The following is a 27880-nucleotide window of genomic DNA, read 5'->3' on the forward strand; positions in this document are numbered from 1 at the left end:
TACAGATAAACCTCAGACCTGGAGAACAAACATCATCTGAGTAAGTTATCTGAAGACTTATAAGATCCAGCAGCTGGTCAAGTGAGGTGAGACAGAGGGACAACCTTCCGATTTCTCTGATGAAGCCAACACGGAAGTGACTTAAACTGCAATTCATTGACGGGCCTCTAGAGGCTGGCTCCAAAAGGGAGTCAATTCCTAATTCCCCATGTTAAAATGACCAACTTTACAGCAGGAAATAATTTGTTTACAGCCTGGTACAAAAAGAGATTTCGGTCTATATAGCTAATTTTGTTCTACATGACAACTGTGAGGGGGGTGAATTTTTAACTCATTCGTTTAAACTATATTAAGCCTTAAAGTTCTGCATAATTAAGATGGCCACCTGTGTGACAGGTGAACTGCCATTGCTGTCACTATCGTGACGCCCACATACCCATTTTCGGTTATCCACCAGCAATGCGCGGTAACGCGCACAGTGACATGTTTACCATTTTGGGGGCCCCAAGCAAAGTCCAAGGACCTGGGGAGTTTTTTAAATTGCACAACAGTAAAATTGATTACGCAGGACTAAATGTTCAGGTTCCTTACAAACCTATGTTAAAAGTGTACCCGTTTAAATATGGTTACTGCAGTAAAAAGTGTGTATTTTGATAATTGTGTCATGATCCTTGGATAATTTTGTAGTTGTTTTCCAGAAGCCTGCAATTACTTTTCAGTCATTTGCGATGTCACAGAGTTGAACGTCTTCACGTATTCACATGTTTCAGGGCTCCAGACTAACTTTTTTCACTAGGAGCACAGTGGCCCCAACTAAAAAAAATTAGGGGCGTAACCAAATAATTTAGGGGCACACAACGTAAATCAACATGCTAACCAAATATTCACATTTCTACAAATTTTCCACTTTATTACTAATAAATACTTTAATGATAGATCCAGAAATTACAATGTGCTGTTTCAAATTCAGTGTCACATTTTATTGTGCACTTTTGAAGATGCAACATAGAAGGTACTTTTTATTAAAAAGTATGGCATAATTAAAATTATAAAACGGCTAGTTCCAATCCTTGATTCTGATTGGTCAATAGGTGTGCTTTATTCACAATAAAACACTGCTATGACTGCTTCACCCAACGGTTCTATTTAATATCACTGCGCCCTTAGCAACACCCTTAGCAACACATAAACATATAATGAGACAAAGTTTGAGAACAGTTTGTTGTTTTTATTTGAGGTTTCATGTTATTGTTCGCAGTCAGGGACTATTTTTTCTAGCGGAAGGAATGCTTTTATTGATTTAACTTCATGAAAGTTGCACTAATATTTCTTTTACTTTAATATTGTGTGGCAAACGTTTTATAAAAGCAATAAGGTACTCGAGGCAAGTGCTGTATCGTGAATAAGTAACGGCTGAAGGGGTTGCAGGCACTCCGCTTCGCGTCGTGCCTAACAACGCCCTTCAGCCGTTACTTATTCACGATACAGCACAGCCTCTCGTACCTTATTGCTTACATATCTCTCTCTCTCTCTCTCTCTCTCTCTCTCTCTCTCTCTCTCTAACACCTATATGCGCTGGTAGAGAGAGAGAGAGAAAGAGAGAGAGAGAGAGAGAGAGAGAGCACGGCCTGGTACAAAAGTGGAAATTATAGATGTTATTTGAGGTCGACTTTTAAAGGACAAAATACATATAAATACATTATACAGATTTTCTTGTCTATGTAGGGCTTTGCAATTTGTGTGCTCCCTAGTAAGGGCACATCTATACATCAGATGACACCTTATACGGCATCATGTGTGAGTGCTGGTGAAGCATGCAGCTCAAAGACACAACACCTAAACACAGTCAAAATATTCTCAGCACATACACACAACAGAAAATCATTTTCTTTATCAGTATGGTTGTTCCTTTCAAGTTAAACCCAACAACACTTAAATGTACAGAAGTTACACAATATAGTTATTTCTTCGACTCATTGTTTTTTACTTCATATTTTTGGTTTTAAGCACAAACATCACTGAAGTGCAAGATTGAAAACAAATAAACATTACAGGTAAAGAGCCAAAGAAGAGCAAACTTAAATATTTAATGCAATGATGTTCACAAATGTATACGCCTGATTTAAACTTAGATTCAGGCACTGTTTTGGAGTCACTGTATATTGAATTCTCTAAATGTACCTTACACAATGTAGATTATAAACTGTTCTTGTTACAAGGATGCATTTATACTTGACAAGATGAGTAAACAGTTCTGTGATGTGAGAGACTCTCGATGGCTGGTTGTGTTATTAACACACACACACACACACACACACACACACACACACACACACACACACACACACACACACACACACACACACATTCCTCTACTGCCCGTATAATTCAACTCATTAAGATGTTATATAGAGTCTGTCTGGGCTTCCTGTGTATTTGTCTTCACAGGACTCAGGAAACACACCCGACTTTAGAAAGAAAACTCAAACACGTGTGTACAATGGATAACAGATGTACAGTAACACAGAGATGTTATCTGTGCACTGGCACAGTCAATGTCTAGACACAGGGTGGGTTAAACATCAGTACTTTAAGCCAACGCTGTTGCACAACAGTTAATACCAAGAAGGTGAAAGACACATATACAGTGGTGTTCACAAAAATAGCAGTGCAACATCATTAACCTGTTAATCCACTGTTATTCGTAGTAGTAATATTTCTGCATTGGAAATAATATATGATATATGAAATGATAGACGGTTTCATCGGACGCATGTGCGGTGACGCGATATGCGTCTGGTCCGAACGTTACTTCCGGTTTCAGTTTTTTAATGGTCTGACTAGTTGCTAAACTGGACTCTTGAACAAATACCTCATCGAAAATAAAAAATGTTTTGGTTTTCTAGGTAATCTACGTGTTGTTAATTTTGTTTGTTATATAAATAAACTACGTTTAATGTACTTCATTGTTATTTATTCTTACCTGAGTTTACCAGAAGTTACGTGCAGACCACGAAAGCTGGTTGTTTTTGTTGTTACTGCTGAAACCGTCTATAGTAGTGTAATAGAAAAGAGCCATTGGTAATGATATCCACACTACTTCTTCTGAGTTATTGAATCATTAATTGAAATTGGAGTGATTGAAATAATAGCAGTGTAAAGTTTAAGGGTAGGGTTTCACATTTTGAAAAATGCTAACTGTAGCCGACTAGCAATGAAATCACGATCCCACCCTCCATTCAAATCGCGATCCAAAGTCACGCATCTTTCAAAACACATGAACACACACAGATCAGATGGTCACATCTCATGTCTCATTGCCCCTTATCTGATTGCCCCGGTAAAGCAGCATTGTTGAAAAAAGTATACATTTCAAATAAAGAAGAAATAACTTTATTTTATAACATTTCTGCACTTTATTTACTTTTATTGGTACACTCACTGCTACTTTTTTGAACATCACTGTATAACACGACAAAGACACACAGATATCTGTAGTGAGAGTAGATATTAGTAGCAGAATATAATAACAGGATCAAATGAAAAAGGTTTTCCCCTTTCTGGTAAGCATTGACACATGTGGAAATCATTTCATTTACTGTGTTTGTTTAAACGCGGCTAATTTACTTCAGAATGAGCAACATTTTATGAGAAGAAACACCTACACAGAGTTAATGAGTGTTAAACATCAACACTGAGTCACTTTTACATGACACACATGATTGAGTGTTTAAAAGAGATTAAAGACTTGAGTTAGACACATACCTGTTCAACACGAATCTCATATTCTCCATTCAGCTTCCGTCCTCTGAAATACTTTGCCCTGCAGGAGAAACACTCATCAGTGATTCACATATTCTTACTATAAATGAGCTCATGTTGATTATTAGTGCTACTGTAACTCTTAATAACACACATGAATCTGTAGTCAAGTCTTGAGCTCAATGAATCACGATAAAGTCTGCTGCTAGCAACCACAAGATCATGGGTTCATATCCTAAAAATATATATATATTTACACCTTGAATGGGGTGCAGGTCAGTTTGTATCAAAGCACCTGCCAAATGCACACTGTAAATGAAAATGTGTGACATACTTGACCTCTGGATTTAACCTCATCCCAGTGAGTAGTGACCCGGGGAGCAACTGGGGTTAAAGCACCTCAGTCGCATCCTGCCGGCCGTGAGACTTGAACTGGTGACCTTCAAAATTATAAGCAAGACTTTCCAACCACTAGTTTGCGACTGCCCAATAATCACTTATAAATGTGACTCAGATAAGAGAACTCTCAATTATCATCCATGAAACGAAGGCCATAGATTTGGTTTGAGCATTGCGGTCGAAATGTTGTTAACTGTACAGATGTTTTCAATAATCATTGTATAAATATTGAGGGGTGTAGTTTTGTATTGTTAGGGAGTAGCCTACCCGCAAAAACCCCTCAGAAACTACATCGCTGTCATCCACAGACCAAATGCTTTCCTCTTTGACTGCTTCATAAAAACAGTGTAAGAGACAGACAGTCAGAAGAGAGCAATGTCATGCTGTAAAGTGATTGTGTCCTTACACACAGTGAAGCAGGGAAGCGCTGGGAATGGGGCCGCGTCTGTCAGGGGCCGAATGTGTCTCCCAGCGACTCCCTGACTCCATTCAGGAATGCCAACAGAGGAAGAGAAGGACAGACAAACAGAGAGACACAGAGCTGACAGACAGACAGACAGACAGACACAGAGCAGACAGACAAACTGAGAGACAGACAGAAAGCTGGCAGACAGACAGAGAGACAGAGAAAGACACAAAGCTGACAGATAGACAGACAGAGAGACAGACACAGACAAACATACAAACAGGACAGACCGATAGAAAGACAGAGAGACAAGACATACAGAGAGACAGACAGACAGACAGACAGACAGACAGAGAGACAGACAGACACACAGACAGTGAGAAAGACAGACAGACACGCAGACAGAGAGAAAGACAGACAGACACGCAGACAAAGAGACAGACAGACAGAGAGAGACAGACAGACAGAGAGAGAGACAGACAGACAGACACTAAGCAGACAGACAGAGAGACACAAAGTTGACAGTGAGCTGGCAGACAGAAAGACAGACAGACAGACACACACACAGACAAGACAGACAGAGAGACAGACAGAAAGCTGGCAGGCAGACAAAAAGACACTGAGCTGACAGGCAGACAGACAGAGAGACACAAAGTTGACAGAGAGCTGGCAGACAGACACGCAGACAGAGAGACAGAAAGACAGATACGAAGACAGAGAGACAGCCAGAGAGACATGCAGACAGAGAGACAGACAGAAAGACAGCCAGAGACAGAGAGACAGACAGACACTAAGCTGACTGGCAGACAGACATAGAGACACAAAGTTGACAGAGAGCTGGCAGACAGAAAGACAGACAGACACGCTGACAAGACAGACAGAGAGACAGACAGAAAGCTGGCAGGCAGACAAAAAGACACTGAGCTGACAGGCAGACAGACAGAGAGACACAAAGTTGACAGACAAACAAACACGAGAGACACAGAGCAGACAGACAGACTGAGACAGACAGAGAGACACAAAGCTGACAGACAGACAGACAGAGAGACAGACAGACAGACAGACAGACAGAGAGACACAGAGCAGACAGACAGACTGAGACAGACAGAGAGACACAAAGCTGACAGACAGACAGACAGACAGAGAGACAGACAGACAGACAGAGAGCTGGCAGACAGACAGACAGACAAACAAACACGAGAGACACAGAGCAGACAGACAGACTGAGACAGACAGAGAGACACAAAGCTGACAGACAGACAGACAGAGAGACAGACAGACAGACAGAGAGCTGGCAGACAGACAGACAAACAAACAAACACGAGAGACACAGAGCAGACAGAGAGACAGATAGACACAGAGCTGGCAGACAGACAGAATCAGTTAAGAGATTAACAGTTTTGTTATCGAGAATGTAAATATGCGTTAAAAAAGTTAGCGAAGTTAGTTCTCTGCTGTCTCCAGTCTGTTTCCATTCAAATACATACATATTTTGTGTATTTCGCAAATTATTTACCTTTTGTGTTCCCCTTTAAAAAAATTTAAAGGAGAAAGTATTCAGACAGTTTACGGAAATTTGCCAGTTGTTTTTTTTAATTTCAGAAAAAAAATTGCAATTGTACAAAGACAACATCAAAAACTGTAAAGGCCCTAAAGTAAAGGTCTTCATGGGTAAACTTGGATCTGAAACCCTGATGTCTAACCAGAGTTGGTTAGGCTCTAAACTTTTACAACTAAAGCTCAGCTGGGACCAGGTTGGGTCTGATATTTGTAAAATCCAGTAAAATAAATGTGCTTTCACAGAATTGACGTGATAATGAGGAGAGTACCATTAAATATTTTAGAAAATAAACCTTACTTATTTTAAGAGACGGCGCATACTCAACCACACGTTCATGTAAAGTGCATTTTTGGAAAACGAACACAGAAAAGGATCAAATTTTACCTTGCGTACAATAAACATCAGTAAGATAAAGCCTCTCACTGTATTATAATGTGTTTTAGCTTTCAAGGTAATTTTAGTTTAATTTTAGCTATATTATGTAATTTTGTAATTTTACTATTTCTTTTTATATTGCTACATAGGTTTATTTTAAGTTAAGTTTGTATTTATTGCTAATGTTAAGTCATAGATTGTTAACAGACAATTTCATAACTAATATATTTACATTTCATACAGATGCCGTAAAAAGTAAACCAAGATGAGTAGTCTTCTACCCTGTTTGGAAAGTATTTGTCATGTTTAAAACCACAATTAACTGTCTGGTTTTTACAACTTTTATTTAGAATAAAAAATCTGCCTTTAAATTTGAGAGGAATAAAGATTTGTCATTTATCATGATAGTTATTGATATCGACTGATATGGGAAAAAAATGTAACCATAATTTTTTAGGCTATACCACCCAGCCCTAATTTGAGGTATCGACATTGGGTATATGCACTAAACTTAAACAGAAAATAATTTTGTCAAAATATGCAAAATGTTTTTGTTAATATGCATTTCGATCAGCTATATCGGTAAACTTTTTAATGCGCTAAAAGCCTTGGATAGAAACTTTTTTGCAACCCTCTTGTTCAGTGTGGCATCCATTTAACTATTTTAATTTAAAAAATGATATGTGTGTGTGTGTGTGTGTGTGTGTGTGTGTGTGTGTGTGTGTGTGTGTGTGTGTGTGTGTGTGTGTGTGTGTGTGTGTGTGTGTGTGTGTGTGTGTGTGTGTGTGTGCGTGCGTGTGTGTGTGTGCGTGTGTGTGCGTGTGTGTGTCTGTGTCTTTATATGAGAGCATTCAAAGCAGTGCATGTTTTACTGCAGCCGTGTCTGTACAGAAGAGGGAATCCTTATGTGACATTATATCATTGATCTGTCATTGATCTGTCAGAGAGAGAGGGAGAGAGAAAGAGAGAGAGAGAGAGAGAGAGAGAGAGAGAGAGAGAGAGAGAGAGATCCACAAACAGTAGCAAGAGTTTCCCCACACAGAGTCACTTGAGTCACTTAAAACATCAACTGAAGAGATCTGTGAGTGATTTATCATGATATCAGATTGAGCTGTAAATATTCTGTACTGACATCAGAGAATCTGTTGATTACATCACAAACATTAACCAGCATTTGTTACTGGTTATTGTTATGTAATGGGGCGGGTACTCATTATGTTTTAGACACATTCACACTGTCCCTTATACACTCGATTATGTTATCAATAGTTTGATTCAACCTTCCTAAAAGATAAATTCTGTAAAATGTATGTACAACAATGAATCTGATAGTATTGGGAAATTTTATTGTGAATTGTTAAGAGCTAGCAGACAAAACTCAATTCTGGTTTTTAAATAGACGTGAACACTGGAGCTCATGATAGATAGACATCTAACGCCACCTGCTGATAAGAGTTTGATTCTGATAGATTATTGCGCCATCTTGTGGTAGAAGAATCACTGCATCTTAAACACATCTGTGTTTTGTTCATAATACAGCAAAATCAATTAATAAATAAAAACATTTTTGTTTTACAATATAAAGAAATACTTAAATTGAACTTAAGAAACAAGTAAACTATTTGCTAATGGATTGAGTAAAATAACATCATTATGTTCTCTAATCACGTGTGAATATCTTATTTTGGTTTTCAATGTTTGAAAAGGATGTTTAGATAATATTACAGTTTTTTTAATTTATAGGGATAAACACTAAACCCAGTTGTTGTCACAGACCCTTTTAGTCTTAAGATGTCACACAGATCTGGAGTCTCAACACATGTTGTTATCAGAGAATGTAGACTGGATTAAAAGTAACAGTGAGTACTAAACTCTAACTGAAAACATAAACCACCCAAAATATTAAATAAACACACTAATGCCCTGTGCAGAAATAAGAAGTCAGATTATCTGCAGGTCTAGATGAACACACTCACATTAGACCTCGAGGCAGCATTCCCACACCTTAAACTTCAAATTCAAGTACCTTTTAAGGACTTTCCAGGTCCAATACCCGGAGGTACCCAGAGGTAAGTGCGTCTGAATGTGTATATCAAATTCAACCAATGGTGAGGCCTAATGACAAAGACAGGGTGACGTGGGAGCCAGGAAGTATATCACTATCTGAAATATTGCCAAAGACGGCGTTACAGGGACACAGGAAGTATGGCAAGGGAGACGCAGTGTCTCGTTCCCTTCTCAGGGAACAACAGTTACATACGTAACCCGAGACGTTCTCATGTGTCAAACACAACTATGCAAAAAAGCATTTTGGTATGAATCAACATTCGGATACAAAAGATATAAGCATTTAAAGCGAACAGTTTAGCACGTGTGCTTAAAAAGTCTAGAAATGTATGATATTATCCTACACTACACACGGAATAATATGGATTTTTTCCAGAAAAAAGGTTCAAGCATTTTTTTCACGACTTCAGCAAAACATACTGTAAGAATGTGAAGTCATTGTCTCTTTATTGTCACTATGTAGTTGTTTAAGCACTGGGATGTGGAGGAGAGAGAGTAAATCAACTTACCAGTCCGTGTGCGGATCATCGATGACCAGAAGCACTTTGGGTTTGCGTACGGCAGGTTTAGCTGGAGGAGCGGCAGATGCTTCGACGTGCGCCGAGGCCTTCGCATGCACAGCGCTGGCGATCTGAGCCGTCTTCACTACGCTGGAGAATGAGCTGAGGAAACCACCGGAGGCAGTGGGCGGGGCCGGAGCCGCAGGCTGTGGGGCCGGCTGTGGGGATGGGGCCTGTGCCTGCGGGGCTGGCGGCGCAGGTGAGGCCGGCGGCTGGCGGCGCTCTGTGGCCGGTGAAGCCGGAGAGCTGGTGGAGCTTGAGGATCTCTGGAGATCCATCATGTAGCCATTGGGCAGATTGGCTACAAAGCTGCTGTCTGACAGACGTCTGCGCAGGTAGTTCATGGTGAAGCTGGTGATTAATCTGTAAGACGCGGAGACAGAACATTTATGGGCATGATTTACTGTACATGACAGAGGATTTGCGTCTGCTGGACACCATCCTGAGGTAGAACGCATATAAAGCTACATTCACATTATAAGCGACCTTTGTCGCTCTTTCAAAAGAGGCATTTCTATATCTATTTGTCATAAACAAATGAGTAACGTCCACTCCAGTAACTGACGAGAGACGGATGACGTGAACTCCCCTGCTTCGTTCTCATTGGTAGTCGCTCCCGAATGTCGCTCATAATTTGCAAAAAGTTAAAAAAAATTTAACTTTGTCGCGTGACTGGACACGCCCATCCAGCCGTTACCCTACAGTCACGTTAGCTACAAGAGAGAGCGACACGCACTTGCTTGGTGGGCATTCCTTGGCTAGTATCTAAAAGCGGTATCAAAAGTCACCTCAGAGGTGTTGTTAAGTTAAAAGAACGATGTTTTTGGATTTAAAAGTATTTATTTCTCGATAAAAGTAACAAAATATATGAGATAACATGCCAAACTTATCAGATATATACAGAAATACACATTTTCCACCATCTTGAATTATTTTCTTCGACTCGAGGCACTGACCTACGTCACGTTGCCTCTTCACTCCGATTGGTAGTCGCTTTGTCGCATCGCTCAGCATTTGCATAAAATAGCCTTCTTGTCTGTTTTGGCCCCACCTTGCTCGGCGTACCGGCGAGCTCGTCGCTGGCAAACAGCCACTCCAATTGGAAATGAATGGTAGCCTGTCGCTCTGTCTCTGTCTGTTATAGCTAATGTGACTGGGGGGGTCAACAGTCACTGTCGCTTGTGTTGCCGGATGCCGCCGAGCTTCCATTGAAATCAATGAGATTGCGTCACTCTGCTACTGCTAGTCGCTTATAATGTGAATGTACCTTAAGAGCACATGTAAAGTGATTTACTGCAGTATATCATTCCAGATCCATCTCTTACTGCTTTTAAAAGCAACTCTAAAATAATACAATTTGCTTCAATGAACTTTATGGAAAAAAACGCACCATTACATCTATCTGCTCTTGGCAAGTAATGAGATTTCCCCACACAGAGAGATTGATAAAGAACATCTCATTAGAATAATGTGAGCTTTACTGCAGGGATAAACAACAGACATGCTGAATGTGAACACTAATGAAGCAGAGACACAGAGAAGAGAGAGTTGAAGATTCCCCATCATTTACCACTGTACAGAAAGACGTACATTATTATCTAGGGTGACCATACGTGACATTTTTCCGGGATGCATTCTGGTCAGGATTTCGGGTGCGTCTTCTGGAAGTCGTACTTGTCAACCACATACGTCATCAAGGTTTATTATTCCAGGTTCTATTTCAGAAAAGCAACCGTTACATTTCAGGGCGCACTCACACTATCCAAACCAAACCGCGCTCGGGCGAAGACGTCAGTTGCGCGACCACTCGCCTTCATCTGCCTCCGTAAAAACCTTTCGATGCGAGCAGCGGGGTTACGTGAATGTCCGAGCTGCACACGTGACAGATCAACTAAGCAATATGATGACATGTGAGAGGGCTGTCTGTAATCGCGCACCAAGCGACTCAGAATAAAAAACAAAGACTTATCATTACGGTGGGTTCCAGTGTTAAGAGAGCACTTTACTTCATGCTTTTTTCAAAACAATCGCATCTTAATGACAAAAGCGCGCCCGGACTCGGATCGCTAAAATGTACAGTGTGAGTGCGTGCACCTGGGGGAGTAGGGAGGGGTGACAATCGCGCTGGGGCATAGTTTGGTTTGGATAATGTGAGTGCGCCCTCAAGGTAAGAATGAAACTACCATGATTGTATATGTTTTAACGGAAATGTGAGAACCTCGATGACGTATGCGGTCGACAAGTACGACTTACAGAAGACGCACGCAAAATCCTGGCCAGGACGCGTCCCGGAAAATGGCACGTATGGTCACCCTATTTTTATCTCTGACTGTGAATTCAATCTGAATAGCTATGATCATTTAGAAGCCACCAAACACTTCCATCTTTCCCTTATTAAAGACTGTTACATGAGTAGTTACATAAGTAAGTATGGTGGCACAAACATTTTTTTTGTAGCTACTCATGTAACTCCTCATGTTTCTTTAAAGGGACAGTAAGTAGGGTTTTAAGTGTTTTATTAACTCTTTTGCCGCCAGTGTTTTTTCAAAAAAAGTTGCCAGCCAGCGCCAGCATTTTTCACGATTAACCTCTGCTTTCAAAAAAAAAGTCTCATCCTACCTTGATCAGTTTCTTTTTTATCACCTCTCAAATATGGGTAGGTTTCTTCAAAAACACCCAATTTTGAGCAAAAAGCTGAGATAATTAAATTTTTGTGAAGGACTTTTGATAGAGATCAGATGCAGAGCGATATTTAAAACATACATGGAGTTCTTTCTCTTTCACGTAAGGCGCTACTCTCGAGTTGTATAAGTTGCGGAAGTGTGCCAACTGGTGGATAATAGCGGTATTGCGGAAAGCCGGAAATTCTCGTCATTGGCAGGAAAGCGTTTTCTCTTAATTGACGAGTTATCTCGTCAATGGCGGGGAAAGAATTAATCAAAATCAATGTTTTTATTTATAAATATGTTGGTGTCAAATGACCTCTCCCAGTGATCTGACTTTTCTTTGTAAGCCTAGAATTTCTTCTCTTTATTTACATGTCGTTCCGCCGTATTGATAAACTATAATAGCAGAGAGGGACAAAAAGCACCAGCCTACCAACACATTTCCACAACGCGTTTTCATTCAGAACACGTGAACCAGCTGAAACGGACAAGGAGATCAGTGAGTACATAACGGCTACTGTAGTTGCAACACGCATTTGGAAAAGCGAGGTGCTAGAGAGCACTATTGGTTTGAATGCAAAATACAATATACCACTAGATGGGGGTAAATACTACTTATTGTCCCTTTAAATAAGGAAAAAAAGTGTTTGGTGGCTTCTAAATTCATCCCTGCTTGGATCCTAAGGAATGAATGGGGCTAGGCTAAATGCTAACACATTCACGAGGAGCTGTACAAAAACAGTGGTGTTTTCCTTTAATGGCCAATACCTCCAGGATCAAAGTTTGACACATGTGCTGGTTTCAGAGATTTACATCTTCAGCCACCTCATGCTCTTAAACATCTGAACTGTCATCTGAACAACAGACACATTCATCACAAGACCTTTTGTCCGTTAAACGTTGAAGGTTTCTCCAGCGTGGGCTGAAGGCACGACAGGCTCAATGAAAACATTCAGAGCTCTACTGACAATTAAATGAGCACATAATTAACTGTTATTAATATAACACAGACACACACAAACACACGCGCACAGGATAAATAGAGATCTGATATGCTAAATAACTGCTGAACATCTCTGATCAACTTCAGTGCAAAGTAGAAGAATGACAGAATACAACAGATTACAACCCAACAGAACAGATCAGTGATCTCTCTTCAGATAAGGAGGGTTTTGATATAATAATCAGTTACTGTAGTGTAATGGATCCCATCATGTCCTGCTGTGAGCTCATCATCAGGACTTACAGTAATAAAACTCTGGCTGACACACTGCAAACATTTTCAATCGAGCATCTTTGGGTAAAAGTGTTTTGGTACTCCCACATGATTAAACAGGAAACAATTCTGTTGCTTAGCAACCGCTTCCTTTTTCATACTTGAGTCTCCAAAACTTGGCTCTACCCAAGACGCTGTGTATTCTGTACATCAGTAATACACACAGACCATCTCATACTGAATCCAAACACCTGGTGGAGCCAAGAACATCACACCTGCAATGTGTAAAACTCACTATGAAGACACGAAATAAACTTCACAGGAACAGAAGCCATGTTTCCATCACCATGCTTTTATGCGCATTTTGAAGTATTGCATCAAAAACAAGTGATGGAAATGCCAAATTATGATTGAAAATCCCTTAATTCGCAAAATACGTTTTTATGCTCGCTTGAGGTGGTTTTTGATTTATGCAAAAAAAAGTAAATGCCAATAATGAGCATTAAATCCACTGGACTGACCATCTAGCTGTTTCCGCTGTCTTTGTCTTTACCATATATGGGGCACGACGTTGTAACAATGCCCTTGCTGCTATGGATCAAAAATGCTTGAAACAGGTCTGTGTGTCAGTCCTTCAAAGTGCTTTGCTAAATTAGTGGCGTTAGCGCACTGTTCTGTAGCGATGCTTACATATTCGGCTTACTTCAATTGTTTTCCTTCGGCTTCCCATGATGCTCGTTTGACTCGCATCCGAAAAAGCTCCACACAGCACTCCTGCTTGGCTTTCTTGTACTGTGAAACCACAGGCGGATGAATAGGCCGGGCACTGCATTCACGTGCAGGGTGTGTGTGTCGCTTGAAAGAGAAAGAGCGAGAACACGCAGCTTGTGTTTACAGAGTTTAAAATTACTCTGCAGCTGGTGTCGAAGTATCAATTCCGTCGGACACAAGTATTGGAATCATCTTAGTTTTTTTATTGATATGTATCAAAATATCAATATTTTGACAACACTACTACAGACATACGCAGATGTCTTCAGTCCTGATTTGTGGGGCAGCTCTGAAGCTTCATTCACCACAGTCACCATCAGGACTTTAAAATAGACCCGTCAAATAGCTGTTTTTTAGTTTATGAGTAAAACCAAGTATTAGTATTACCATATATTAAATGACAAAACTCAAATATTGCAATGTTGCTATTTTAAAAACCCACTGCAAATGTTCATTTATTGTTTTCCTCACTTTACACAAGTGTCTATCCTTAATGTAAAAGTAAACACACAAAGCAGAGGTGCTGAGTCCTGCTCCTGCTTCATACTAGGGGTGGGCGATAAACCGGTAGACATAATTAACCGGTAGAAATTTGTCAACCGGTAGAGATTTCTATCGAGGTTACGTGCCCACGTCACGCTCCTGTGCGCGTGGTCGCGAAAACGTAACGTTTGTACACGTATTTAAGCGCTGCAGTTTTAAATCAAGTTATTTTAAGCCATTGAAACACAGACAAGTTTTGTTTTTGTTTGTTTTTATCTTCTTTCTATGCTTGTATATGTTTTTTTTTTTTGAGAATTATGAACATTTCTATGGTATTAAAGATTAAAACCCTATTAAAACATTTAAAAAAACTCTACCGTGATACATATCGTTATCATGATATAAAATGAATCCTATCGTGATAGAAGATTTTGGTCATATCGCCCACCCCTACTTCATACCAACACAATGATTAAATGTTTCGATGCTTAACGATCAATACTCTGTAGGAAGACCTGGCCAATGGTTTCAGGACATGAACTTTAGGGGTGCACGATTCAGAAAATTTCACGATTCGATTCGATTCCGATTTTTAGGCTCAAGATTCGATTCAGAATAGATTTTCGATTCAAAAACGATTCACAGTATGTAAATGTAGTTTACTTTTTCCTATGTGACTGATTGTAGTAGATATACAATTTTAAAGAAAATAAACACAACAAATTAAATGTAGTTTGATATTACTAAAAATAAAAACTGATATGAAGCAATTAGATGACCCCTTTTATCAAATACAATAATAAAGCATATTAATGATAGACAGTGCAGGTCTATAGATTATAAATGTGACTGGTGTTATAATGGTTATTATTTCTATTAGATAGAGCAGAAGCAGGAAAAGTGCCTCTCTTTCTATTTCTCTCTTGCCGATTAAAAAAAAAGCTAAATCCACTCATTATTTCAGATTCAAAAGTCTACTTGCTGTCCCAGTGACAGGGGACTTTACATTACAGCTTTGCGTTTTGTAAATCTTGAGTCAGCTTGAGATTTGCTCGTTCATTGCAATAGGTTTTAGAAAATATATGGTTTATTAATAATAATAGAAAAGAGCTAGCTTTAGCGCGGTAGCGCTCACGGCCACTCTCCGTTCGACTCGGGTTTTACACACAATATTAATCAGACTCGGGACCCGGGGTAATTAACTATCACTGACCTGGACCCGACTGACCATTTCAAATACAAACCCGGAACCATATGGGCCGCGGGTGTTCCGTGAAGTCCTCTAATGGTAAAACTTTGCTCAAGTTCAGAAACATGAAGGATACAATGTGACACGAGCTTGTTCGTGTCGCATCCGTGAACACACACCGAACTCATTATGTCGCGCACAAAATTTTTAAAGAGTGTCATCATCACGGAAAACGAAAAAAGAACAAAATTTGATGCCAGATATACTTGGGCACTTGTTAACCTGGGCAGCGCTGCACAGCAATGTGTGGGGAAACACTGTGACAAGAGTGTGCAGGCGTCAGTGTGACTTCGATCCGCTATCTATGGGAATACTGAGATCAACTCATTTCAGGACGATAGTAACACAGCGTTAAAATATATATATATGAATCGATTTTTGGAATTCTATGAATCGATTCTGAATCGGCAATGCTTGAATCGCGATTCAAATGTGAATCCATTTTTTTGCACACCCCTAATGAACTTTATGAACATCAAACTTATAAGAGCATCGAAAGCAACAGAATTGTCATGTACACATGCACAAACTCCATTACTTACTCATCAGGAATCTGACAGGTTACTGTCATGAGGTGGTGTCTGATGCACACAGTGGTGTACACCCCACCACAGAGACACACACACGCACGCACACGCACACACACACACAAAAAACTGAAGTTAACATTAATGCTCAACTGTCTGATCAAATAAATATTATACGGTATGACAATCACTGGTACAAAACAGCCACAGGAAGTGATGTCACCACAGAAACAAGTCACAATTTCCAGTGGTAAGGGATCATTTATGATGCTCAAATTCAACTATAAAAGTTTATATGGTTATATTTTTGAACATAAGCTGCATGTGTAAATATGCTTTCGTTTTTGCACCCTAATGGAAAAGAAGCATCTTTAAATTCATCTGCTTTAAATCACTGATGCTGCAGCCACGTACATGCAGACAGATGAATGTACTGATGTGAAAATGAGGCTGTCAATGAAGAAAGAGCAGAGGCTTTTAAGCTGCCTTTGGACTTTTTATCGTTCCGTCAAGTTGTGCTTACACATTACGTCACACCGCGCGTCACACATCTAGTACAAGACGAAAAGTTGTGGTTTAAAAGTGCATATTTTTTCTTTTTCTTGTGAGTAAATTATCAGGATTTTAAAAAAAAGTGGAATATACCTTAAGTTAATATTCACTGATGTAAATCTGCATCTTTAGATAGTCTCTGTAATAATGTGATGAGCAGATGAGGCAGAACAGAGACATTAAAACAGGAGATATATCCTGTGTGCGTCAATGTTCTGCTGTAATAGTAATGTTCGTGTCATTATAGTGCATCGCTCAAACATCTAAAAATACTGAAGACACTGCAGGATTTCAAAGTGCTTGAAGGATTAAACCGATGAATCACTAAAGACTATTGAAACTTTAAAGAAACACATTAGTTAGAGAAGCACAAGATATCACTCACTCACAAATGAAAATGTCACTATTTCTCACACTTATATGTGGTATAAACAAATAGTATTCAGAGGAACACAAAGTTCTGAAGAATCTTCACACAGCTCCATGTCAACAACAGTTTGAACACTGCTTCAGAAAAGCCCACACCATGGTCATGAAAGTACATGACAGAATGGTCGTGTTCGGAAATTTAATTTGACAAGATTTCTATGAGGAACAGATCTACATTTTAAATGTCCTCCTCCACTGAAGATATTCCCATACAGACTTTCACGATACACCACTTTGAATGGGTTTCTTTGCCCTTTTCATTTATTTAAAATTTCTTCTTTTGGGAAGAAGAGAGCATACCTAACCTCACAGAAATATCTAAACACTACTTATCAAGCTACATTATTATAAATTTCTGTATAATAATGACAGAAGTGTTTTTTAAAGTCTTTCATCGGCACTGACAGAGGAAGACTGACAAGTAGATGATAACCTATCCTCTGAGCTATTCCATGCAAATTATTTAATCTTATTATGAAAGGTTTTCACCCAAAGTTTTTAACCATACAGATATCTCAGATGTCAATATTTGATGGTTAAACACCCATGCAAAGTCTTTTTTTTTCAATAGTTAAGTAAGTGCAAATTTGAAAAAGGTTAAGTCCACAATGTTGTTTCTTCATCATAAATGGGCATAAAAATAAAATTTAAATAAATATATGAAATGTTCTTTAAAGCAGTGGTTCTCAAACTGGGAGGTGAGAGATTGTGCCAGGGGGGACCCAGTTTTATGACATTTTATAAAATACAATAATTTATCATGAGTTCTGTGTAATTAAACCTCAGAAAAAAATAAATAAGGCTACTAACCAACATCACAACATTGTATAACTTAATGGGACAGTTTCCCGGACAGGGATTAGCTTAAACCAGGACCATGCTTTAATTTAATTAGGAAATACAACTTGTTTTAATAAACATGCCTTGCTAAAAACATTACTTTTGTGCATTTTGAGGCAAAACAAAGGGCACTGATGTATTTTAAGATTTGTCAGTGCACGCTGTTTTCAGTTTGGACAGCTCTTAAATTTATTTTAGTCTAGGACTAGTCTAATACCTGTCCAGGGAACCACCCCATTATGTTTAGTAATTCAAATTTTAAGTCATAGTTTTTTTGGGGGGGTCACAAGATGCACTGTACACAAGGTGGGCCGCACACCGATAAAGTTTGAGAACCATTGCTTTAAAGAGCCATCCCTTCTCCGTTTGTTTAATATTAAAGGTCACGTTCTTCCTGATACCATATTTTAAACCCTAGTTAGTGTAATGTTGCTATAATAGCATAAATAATTCCTGTAAAATGATAAAGCTCAAAGTTCACTGTCAGGCGATATATTTTCTTCAATACAATTCCTCTTTAAAAGCCTACAACGAACGGCCGGTTAGGACTACAGCCCTCTATTTCCTGCTTTAATGACGTCAGTAAAACAGTTCGTTGCCTAAACTCCGCCCACATGAATACATCAGTCACCAGCTTTGGCTCAAACGGCTCTGCTAAGCTAAGCTGCTATCGAATCACAGCACACTAAACAAACTACACAATCAGAACTCGATACGTATTTCTGAAGGAGGGACTTCACATAACAAGGATCAGCCTGTTTTGAGGACAGTGAAAACAGCGCTATACAGATAAGTAAATTGTGTGAAAAATACCGCGATTTTAACACGTGAAACATGAACACATGTTATATTGCTTGCCCACTATTAACACAATCAAAGCTTCAAAATCACAGACAGAACGGGAGCTTTAAGCTTACTGCTTCTGGTTTGTGCATTTTAATTCAGAGAATTCCTACAAAGTATTTTGTCTCCCAAAAACATGCATGCTTTCACTTATCTTAACTAGAAAACATGACTACAGAGGGATATTTTTCTGATGTCTGGACTCATTATCAGACTGCAAATGTCACATCCATAATGCTGGAATTGCTCCTCTATATTTCTGGCATGGAGGAAGACTATGCTGAATAAAATAACAGCACTTACAAAGCAGTCAATGAAACAGTTTTCACTGTCAGATCATGGGAGTCAGAGGCAAAGAAAATGTGGGTGGGTCCCACCTTAAAAAAAATAAAACATTTACTGGAGTAGATGCCATTTTCATATTCTGTTGTCTTTAAATTAAACAATTGCTTTTATTAAATAAAAGACAGTAGTGGTCAGAACGAGAGCATGTGGTCTGAGACAACATCCTATGACAGAGCAGTGTATTGGTTATAAAAGAGAGAGTATCATGGTCGGTATTTTGAGAAGACGGCCATTGGGACTTTCTTTTGTTAAAAGATGTTAAACAGTTTGATTAAAAGGTTAATTTCGCAAAAGCCAATGGGTTTCCTTCATTCATATTTTGCTAACAACCTAAGTGACATAATAACATATTTCATTTATTTTTCTCAGTGACATTTTTTTCTCTACTCTGCTGACAGTACAATGTTAAAATATTTACTTTTATTTGGACAAGACGAATAAAGGTTAACTGATACAAGTTTGTTGCAGAAAGCGGGTGAACACAGATTGAGCAGATATTTTAAGTGGGAACGGGTGGGTGCGGAATAGAACCTTGCGGGAGAGTGATGAAAAACAGTCCCGCACAGACCTCTAAGAGAGTTTAATTTATATGAACTCTAAATGAGCCAAATGGAATGGATTTGAGGAAGCAGTCAAGGTTGTAGCTGAAATGCAAAACGGAGTTTAATTTATTACAGCACTCCTCTAGTGGAATGGGTTTGACTGACTTGTCCCACCCATATATAATGGTTCCTACGATCAAATCACAATATACACATCAATGTTGTTCAGGTGTAAACAGTCAAAAACATCAAACTCTTGGTGATATGTGACTTTTCATCATATTTGTAAAGAATACAAATATGATGAAAAGTCCAAACACAGATCATCAGTATACAGAATCTACAGGATGCTGTCACACATATCAATCTCTCTAAGTAAATGTAAACTAATAAACCTATAAATATATAAATGAACAAATGAATATACTGAATCACATACAAGTTATGAGCAACAGTGTTTCTTTAGTAAAACCTGTATGTCCTCAAAACCATCACATAAAGCTCAAAATCACAACGCTTATAAACAAACGCTTCCAGTATAATGAACGCACACGTTGCTCTGTCCAGTGCATGACGTCACATCTGCGCTGAGTATGATGGAAGCGTTTCATTCGCTTGCGGTGCATAGCATAGGCACAAGTTAAATGAGTAAAATCCTGACAGAATAAAGCGTTTCCTTTCAGAAACAGTGAAACGCAACGAGAACTGATTTATGACGTTTGCACGTGACTAAAAGCGCCCAGATATCGACACGATGAATTATTGATTATTAATAAATAAACCTGCGTGATTCTGTGAGGATGAATAGATCGATACGATACATTCAGGGAATTCCCTCGTCCACAGCGAATAAAACAGAAAATTCCAAGAAATTAAACACTGTCAAATCTAAAACGTCACAATACATTCCCTCTACGGCGTTAGGTTGTTATGTTGTGATTATCTTTATTTTAGATGTGCTACATTACCACACAGCAGATCCACCCATCATCACTAACATGCACAAAACAATATTTCATATCTATGGTATTTTTTCCTTCGCATTATATACAGATATTATAAGCGAATATAATAATAAGTGAAATATCTGCAGAAATGAAGGTTTAGCAGATTTACCTCAGACGCTTCTGCTCTCGTGCCACACACCGCCTTCAGCAGCAGCGCTCGCTCGTGCTCACGGTGCATGACGGGAACGTGCGGTACTCGCCGCATTAATTCACTCACATCTGATTGGACGAACATTATTAATATTCAATGAGACACTGAAAAGCGCATGCGCAAGACTGAGAGTCCTGCCTGCGCTGCATCTGTTAAACGCGCTCCACTTAACATATTTTGGAAAGATTTAAGCTTAATATTTCATCTGCTTGTGAATTTTGTGGAAAGGAAAAAGAAACCATTTTGCATCTTGCATCTGTTTTATCATTCTATTTACTCAAGAGTTTGAGTGAGATCATTTGGAAGTAATGAACAATATATTATACCGTTATTTATTGTATTAGAAAAGTACCATATACTTAAAGATGTAATATTTAAAAAAAAACTCAATATTTTCTCTTTTTCTTTCTTCTTTACTAGTAACATATGTGACTAATACCTCTTGTTCATGTGGTATTGTTGTATTTAATGTCGTTATTCAATCAATAAAAAACTTACAACGTTGTGTGTCTCTAGCTCAGATTAAAGATATTGATAATTCAAATCACAACTGTTTGTAGTTTAGTAACCTACAGTAATCTATAAATGAACACAGTAACCTAAATGAACACGAAACTCAACCTACAGGAGTTACAGTTTTTCTTCAGTCGCTTTTGAGCATTTCTACGATCAGAAATTTATTTTCAAAACACTTTCTTTAACTTCAACTTCCACATCATCAAGTCAGTTGTGCACCACATAAAAGCAAATTCTCATTGTTTTGGAAAAATTGCAAATGCTTTGATACAATCATACAGTTTATAATGCACAATAGTCAAGTCTTTTGTAAATGTGAACTGAATTAATAAATTGTTGTCAAGTGATTCTTGAAATTTTGAGTTAAAGAAAATTTGAAATTTCTTACAGTGTACATTGAACCTTTCTAATTTTGTATTTGTACTGTAAGATTATTATTATAATTTTTTTTAATCACAATGTGTAATTTGATTACAAAAAATAAAAATGTGAATTCATTCACAGTTTGAATCAAAATAATACTGACATATATACTTGTTATATTGACAACAAGGGTAAACATTTTGACTGGTCTTCATGAACAATGACTTGCCAATTAACTTTTGAGAGATGAACTAAGGATTTTGAATGATGTTGTGCGGTTTGTACGAATTGTTTTTGAGAAATGCACACATTATTTTGCAAACGTTAAACTGTAATTTAAACTATAATAATGAAGTTCGACATATCACACAATCATAGATCAGAAATAAACTTTACTGCCGATTTATACGATACAGAAACAAACACCTGTAGACAAGAACACTGAGTGACATAATATACTGGTAATAAACACAATAATTAATGATCACATGATATGTTATGAAAACAAAGCATCTGCTATGTGAGTATTATTGTAAAGATAACAATCCCAATGACTAAAAGTGTCTTCTTAGAGAGAAAATCACACAAAACACCCCTAAACAGACACTTCTAAATTGGTAAAGAAATTTCACCTTTCAATCAGTTCTTCTATTTATGCAGATTTATGCAAATTAATTCATTAATACCACTTATTTGTTGGTAATACAGCAGATTTAGTTTTTTATAAAAGTAACGTAATAGACAGAAAAATCATTGAATAGTGCATGGTTTCTCCTGTGAAGTGACTTTGATAGTCTCTACTGTTCTCTGTTTTGTTGCTGAAGAGTTTTCTGTGTGATAACGTTTTGGACCGACAGTCCGATGAGAAGAATCCAATGAAGAGTTTGGCACAGATTCACTGGAACGCTGAGCTGAAGAGACTGATGTTCTCATCAAGTGGACCGGAGAAGACAACGTGTCCAGTTTTACAGTATTATTTGAGTACTGCACCACTGTTGACACTAAATCCCTCGACTCAGTTGTCAGTTGTCTGAGATCCACTGAACGCTGACACACTGAATCGCTGTGTATCTGAGGGACTTCTTGGATGTTTTCAGATGAAGAACCGCTGATAGACTCATGGACTGAGATGTTCTGGTGCTCTGAATCATCTGAGGTTTTTACAACATGCAGGGGCTGGACACCAGACTCAAGTGGTGTTAAACTTGTTGTACTCGGAACTAGTTTAAGAGTGGTTTTTGAAACATCCAAGACAGGAACCTTAGTTGGAACGCTCGAAACTTTGTCTGGTGTTGAATCTGAGATCGAGTCTGTTTCTCTGGAGGGACTTAAAGAGGGTGAAGTATCCCCTGAAGCAGAACCTAGTGTAGATGTAAGACTTACACCACATGATCCACTGATTAAGTTTTGTCCAACATCTGAGGCTTCAGGGCTTTGTCTACCATCTTTTAGATTTATATGATCAACACCCAACGTAAGAGATGTGACACGGTTGTCTGACACTTCGAAAAAATTGTTCTGCTCATAAGTAACAAGGAACTCTGGATAGATCTGTGACCTGTCGAACAACACGAAGACAGACGGTTCGCGGAGATTGTCTACACAGCTGTCGTAGTGATCTCCTGCGGTCTTTTTGGGCGGTGGGCGGTGGTAGCGAGCGTCTCCTCTGGTGTAGTGTCCGAGTAAAACCCTGCACACAAACATCAAGCTCGCTTCGCATTCATCTGTCTTCATATGGCATGACTGTGCGTCCTTTGAGAAATAAATCCCTGTCAACACCAGGAAAGCAAATGATACGTAAATGGACTTACATGCAGGTTTAATAAGTATTTTATTAAATACAGTACACTTAATATACAGTAAGGGTACTCTACCTTTCCCATACACTGTGGTATCTGACATCTCAATATCAAAGTTTCGTTGACATACAAGATCAACAAGGGAAAGTTTGGTCGCATGAAACAAAAGGCGTTCACCAAATCTCTCTTTGTTTGCTTTTTTCATTGCTTCTTTTTTGCTGTAAATAAATCATACATTCAGCACACAAAGAAACTTTTCCTTCTATCTATCTATGTATCTGCACATCTGTCAAAGAGTTTTAAAGCAGACTAAGTTTTTAAATGATACCCACGTGATGAAGTTTTCCCAGAGTTCCCTGTTTTGCACACGCTCAATCTGTCGGATTGTGAAACCTCTCATGGTCTCACCGAACTGATCCTGGACTCTCATGTAATCTCTGTGAGATGGTTGGAGACAAACTTTCTGCAAACAAGAGGAAGGATTGATGAGAAAATAGACATCTCTAAGGAGAAATGAGAATTAATGAACAAACCTGAAATCCACAGTAAGGAATCGCACTTTGGTCCCAAAATCCAGGAACCCCTTTATAAATGCGAGGCTTAGCCGATGAGCTTCTCCGGCTACAAAACAACACAGAACTAAGTCAGAAACACAAAATTAATCTGAACATAAACTTGACTTTACATTATAATCATGTCACCTGTTTCTGCTAATCTGGACGTCCACTGAGGAGATAAAGACGGGCCGTCGTCTGATGGGTCTCTCTCTTCCACTTACTTCATTTCTTTGTATCATATCTGTAAATGTAAATCTCCTCTGAATTTTCTTACAATTTAACATCAAGTGATTATTCAAAGGCATTACAAAATGTATCATCTTTTGACATAAAACAACCCCTGAATACTTTAATATGACCAACAATACAAGAACAACAGAGACTGAAACTCCAGAAATCAACACAAGCACCAGAAACAGAAAGACAACATTAAAACCATGACAGACCTTTAAAATTCAGCTCATAAAACCGATTGCCGGCTTTGAACTTCACAACAGCATCCTGATCTGAAGGGTTGTTGAGCTGTAAATACTCCTGATATTTCTTCTCCAGGTCCTCACTGCTGACTGAAGACAATCTGTGCATTTCTTTCTTTAAGTTTTAGATGTAAGAAGAAGAAAGATTTTCAATGAATAGTCCACTTTCATAAAAAATAATCCTGATAATTTACTCACCTCCATGTCATCCATGATGTTTATGTCTTTCTTTGTTCAGTCGCAAAGAAATTAAATGTTTTGAGGAAAACATTCCAGGATTTTTCTCTATATAGTGAACCTTAAAAGTTTACAGTTTCAATGCAGCTTCAAATGGCTCTAAACGATCCCAACTGAGGCATAGGGGTCTTATCTAGCGAAACCATCTACATTTTCACCCAAAAAATAAAAATATGTACTTTTTAACCACAACTTCTCTTCTTGCACTAGCTGTGGGACACACCAGTGTGATTTTACGTATTGCAAAATCACGTTGACAGGTCACACATGACGTATGCAAAATTACTGCCTCAATGTTTACAAGTGTGGAGAAAGAGGAGCGTTCTGACGTTGTTGTATGTGGAATGATACTAATTAATATATTTGTATCTGTTTATTCTTTAAAATGGTCCGCAAATGTGCGTTTCACATATGCAACGCGTGAGCTTTTATGTAAATGCGTGATTACATAATACGCAAGGTCACACTGGGGCGTCACACGGCCAGTGCAAGACGAGATGTTGAGGTTTAAAAGCATAGATATGTATAAAGGATAGATGTGTTCTGGCGGAGTCTCTAATGTCACCACCTGGCGGCCATCTTACCACAGACAGCTCACTCACTCGTAGCATTGAGTTTTAATGGTGCAGCTACTTTTAAATGACCACAACTTGCTCAACTTTCCACCAATTTTAAATGGTTTGGTTTCTTACTAACGTTATTAACGTGGCTATAATTCTGGATGCTTTAAGTATAAGTATAAGTTTTAGTATAAGTATGCAGTGTTATAGGTACATCTTTGACTTTTATAACAAACCAAACCGTTTGAAAATCGGCAGGAAATTAAGCAAGTCATGGTCATCCAAAAGTACCCGCACCATCAAAACGCAACGCCACGAGTGAGCGAGCTGCCCGCGGCAAAGACGGCCGCCAAATGCGGACGTTCCACTCAATTGGCCAGCAGTGCGGGCGAGACATCTATCCTTTATACACATCTATGTTTAAAAGTACTTATTATTATTATTTATTTTTTGGTGAAAATGTCGATGGTTTTACTAGATAAGACCCTTATGCCTCGGTTGGGATCGTTTAGAGCCCTTTGAAGCTGCGTTGAAACTGTTGAGGTCCACTAAAGTCCACCGTACGGAGACAAATCCTGGAGTGTTTTTTTCCTCGATTTCTTCTCGACTGAACAAAGATACAAGCATCCTGGATGACATGGGGGTGAGCAAACTATCAGATTTTTTTATAAAAGTGGAGTAATCCTTTAAATACTAAGTCCTTCTAATGAATCTGTATCTTCAAGCGTACCACTGATGCATACTGGATCCAACGATCGTACTCATCTCTCCAGTACCAGACCCAAGTGGTGGTGAGGATGAAACTGGGAAAGAGAACTGAGGGTGCTGTAGAGAGACGCCGGACCTCATCCAGACCCAGAATCATTTCCTCGAAACAAACAGGCTCAGCTCCTGAACTGTCACAGTAGAACAACACACACGTGATCGTTTATCAGTCGAATACAGTTATCCGTCAATAACAATCTGCGTGTGTGAATCCCAAACACATAAATCAATCATCAGACACATAAATCATCATAAACACACCTGTAGATGTTAGATGGGCAGCAGTAATCTCGCTCAATCTCCTCATTGTTGGGTAAGAGAGTCCAGGTGTCACGCACCCTCACTTCCCATTTATACGGCATTTCAAAGTGGATTCTGCCACAGTCTCCTGTGATGAGAGATTAAAAGACACACGCTGACCTCTCATATAAAGCTGACTGTACATCATCACTCATGTCTCCCTGTGTACATTCAACTCACGGTTTTTACAGTAGCCTTTGACAAAACTGAGGCAGATTTCACATCCTGTGTGGAAAAAACACAGCAGTTCAGTTTACAGTACATCTGATCTGATGATATCACACATGCAAAATCACCAATACCTGAGCCTCTCTTTACTGCTGCACTATTTCTCTTCAGTCCAACCGGGTGTTTTGTGCTCTTGAGATGAGTATTGCCACTGTAACTCTTCAGCATGACTATATTGCGGTAAATGGAGTAAAGTGAACACATCAGGTGATCGGGCACTCCTCTGCGTCTCAAGATTCTGACCACATGAGGATTGAGAAAATCATGTGATCTGTTGCAGTCTGTGACATCACAGCGTCCTCTGATGAAACTCTCACACACGTGCAGTCTCGTGCACTGCTCTTTATCCAGACAGTTACCGTACGGCCCGCCACCTTTGTTGTATGTCATGCACACCTGTGATAGGACAGAGCAACCCAATAGCGCACACGATTTATAAAGAGATAAAAGACCTATGAATACAGACATTTCATGCTATTAAAACTTACCAGTGACTCCATTTTACCACAGGTTTACTATAATACACAACTAAGTGGATATAAACATTGTACAATCATCAGCAACACGTATAGTCCAATATGCGTAAAAATCTGGTATCAGACATTAATTTAGTTATTCATAAACTTTGGTACTTAAAGGCGCTTTATAAGCAAATCCGTGTGACGTTACTTTTTGTTGATGTTTGAACTGTTTTCACACAAACGGAGCGTAGCTAACTCCTCCCCCTCCCTTCCGTGCTTTCATGAACACGCCCAACCCCCACCCCCAAATCCTTCTTGTCGTTTATTGGCTGGAACACTTTGTTATCGTTTCTGGCCATAGGTTTGGCCACTTTGTTTTTATCGCAGTTTGTGGAGCCTAGGCTGTCTACAGAGATCACGTTTTTTTACAATTTGATCAGCGGACAGGCAGCAAGCAGATAGTGAGGAGATGTTTGCTGTATGTAACAAAAATGTTTATGGTCTAAAACGCGTGAATTCGCTTAGAGCACCTTTAACCATCATTTTAAGATCTCATTTTAAGAATACCATAGTGCTATATGTGAGGGAATGAATTTTGTAAGTCACATGATGTCTGGATGTGATGTTTAGACTCACAGGAGGCAGAATGTTGGGATCACTGATTAGTAACACAACACAAATTTCATCTCGATTCAGACCAATCATCTGATGATCTGTGAGGACTCGGATGTTGTGCTCTGTTATCAGCTTATGTCCATAATTACACAATGGCCTGCAAAACACACACAACAGACAAACTCGTATTACTACAGACAGCATTTACATGAACATTTTCAATAGGGGGCGTTGGGGCGCCGCCCCCATAAA

General features: G+C 38.9%; 2 protein-coding genes across 2 annotated transcripts in view; both read right to left on the minus strand.

Annotated features, from left to right (window-relative positions):
- The window catches only part of syn3 (synapsin III), an 84746-nt gene extending 63932 nt beyond the window's left edge, over nucleotides 1-20814 (minus strand). The window contains exons 1-3 of the mRNA XM_055190685.2: nucleotides 20710-20814; nucleotides 9080-9493; nucleotides 3766-3823 (exon numbers count right to left, since the gene is read on the minus strand). Coding sequence (XP_055046660.2) covers nucleotides 3766-3823; nucleotides 9080-9474 — 453 coding nt within the window. The 5' untranslated portion in view covers nucleotides 9475-9493; nucleotides 20710-20814. The remainder of the gene's footprint in view (nucleotides 1-3765; nucleotides 3824-9079; nucleotides 9494-20709) is intronic.
- LOC129432543 (protein mono-ADP-ribosyltransferase PARP12) overlaps nucleotides 1-27880 on the minus strand; it is a 164730-nt gene that overhangs the window by 135408 nt on the left and 1442 nt on the right. Inside the window, exons 2-12 of the mRNA XM_073866261.1 lie at nucleotides 27650-27785; nucleotides 26627-26948; nucleotides 26505-26549; nucleotides 26286-26412; nucleotides 25990-26155; nucleotides 24433-24577; nucleotides 24131-24227; nucleotides 23963-24050; nucleotides 23762-23892; nucleotides 23505-23647; nucleotides 22174-23399 (exon numbers count right to left, since the gene is read on the minus strand). Of these exons, the coding sequence (XP_073722362.1) occupies nucleotides 22381-23399; nucleotides 23505-23647; nucleotides 23762-23892; nucleotides 23963-24050; nucleotides 24131-24227; nucleotides 24433-24577; nucleotides 25990-26155; nucleotides 26286-26412; nucleotides 26505-26549; nucleotides 26627-26948; nucleotides 27650-27785 (2419 nt within the window). The 3' untranslated portion in view covers nucleotides 22174-22380. The remainder of the gene's footprint in view (nucleotides 1-22173; nucleotides 23400-23504; nucleotides 23648-23761; nucleotides 23893-23962; nucleotides 24051-24130; nucleotides 24228-24432; nucleotides 24578-25989; nucleotides 26156-26285; nucleotides 26413-26504; nucleotides 26550-26626; nucleotides 26949-27649; nucleotides 27786-27880) is intronic.

The sequence above is a fragment of the Misgurnus anguillicaudatus genome, chromosome 1 (genome assembly GCF_027580225.2).
Source record: "Misgurnus anguillicaudatus chromosome 1, ASM2758022v2, whole genome shotgun sequence".
Lineage (NCBI taxonomy): Eukaryota > Metazoa > Chordata > Actinopteri > Cypriniformes > Cobitidae > Misgurnus > Misgurnus anguillicaudatus.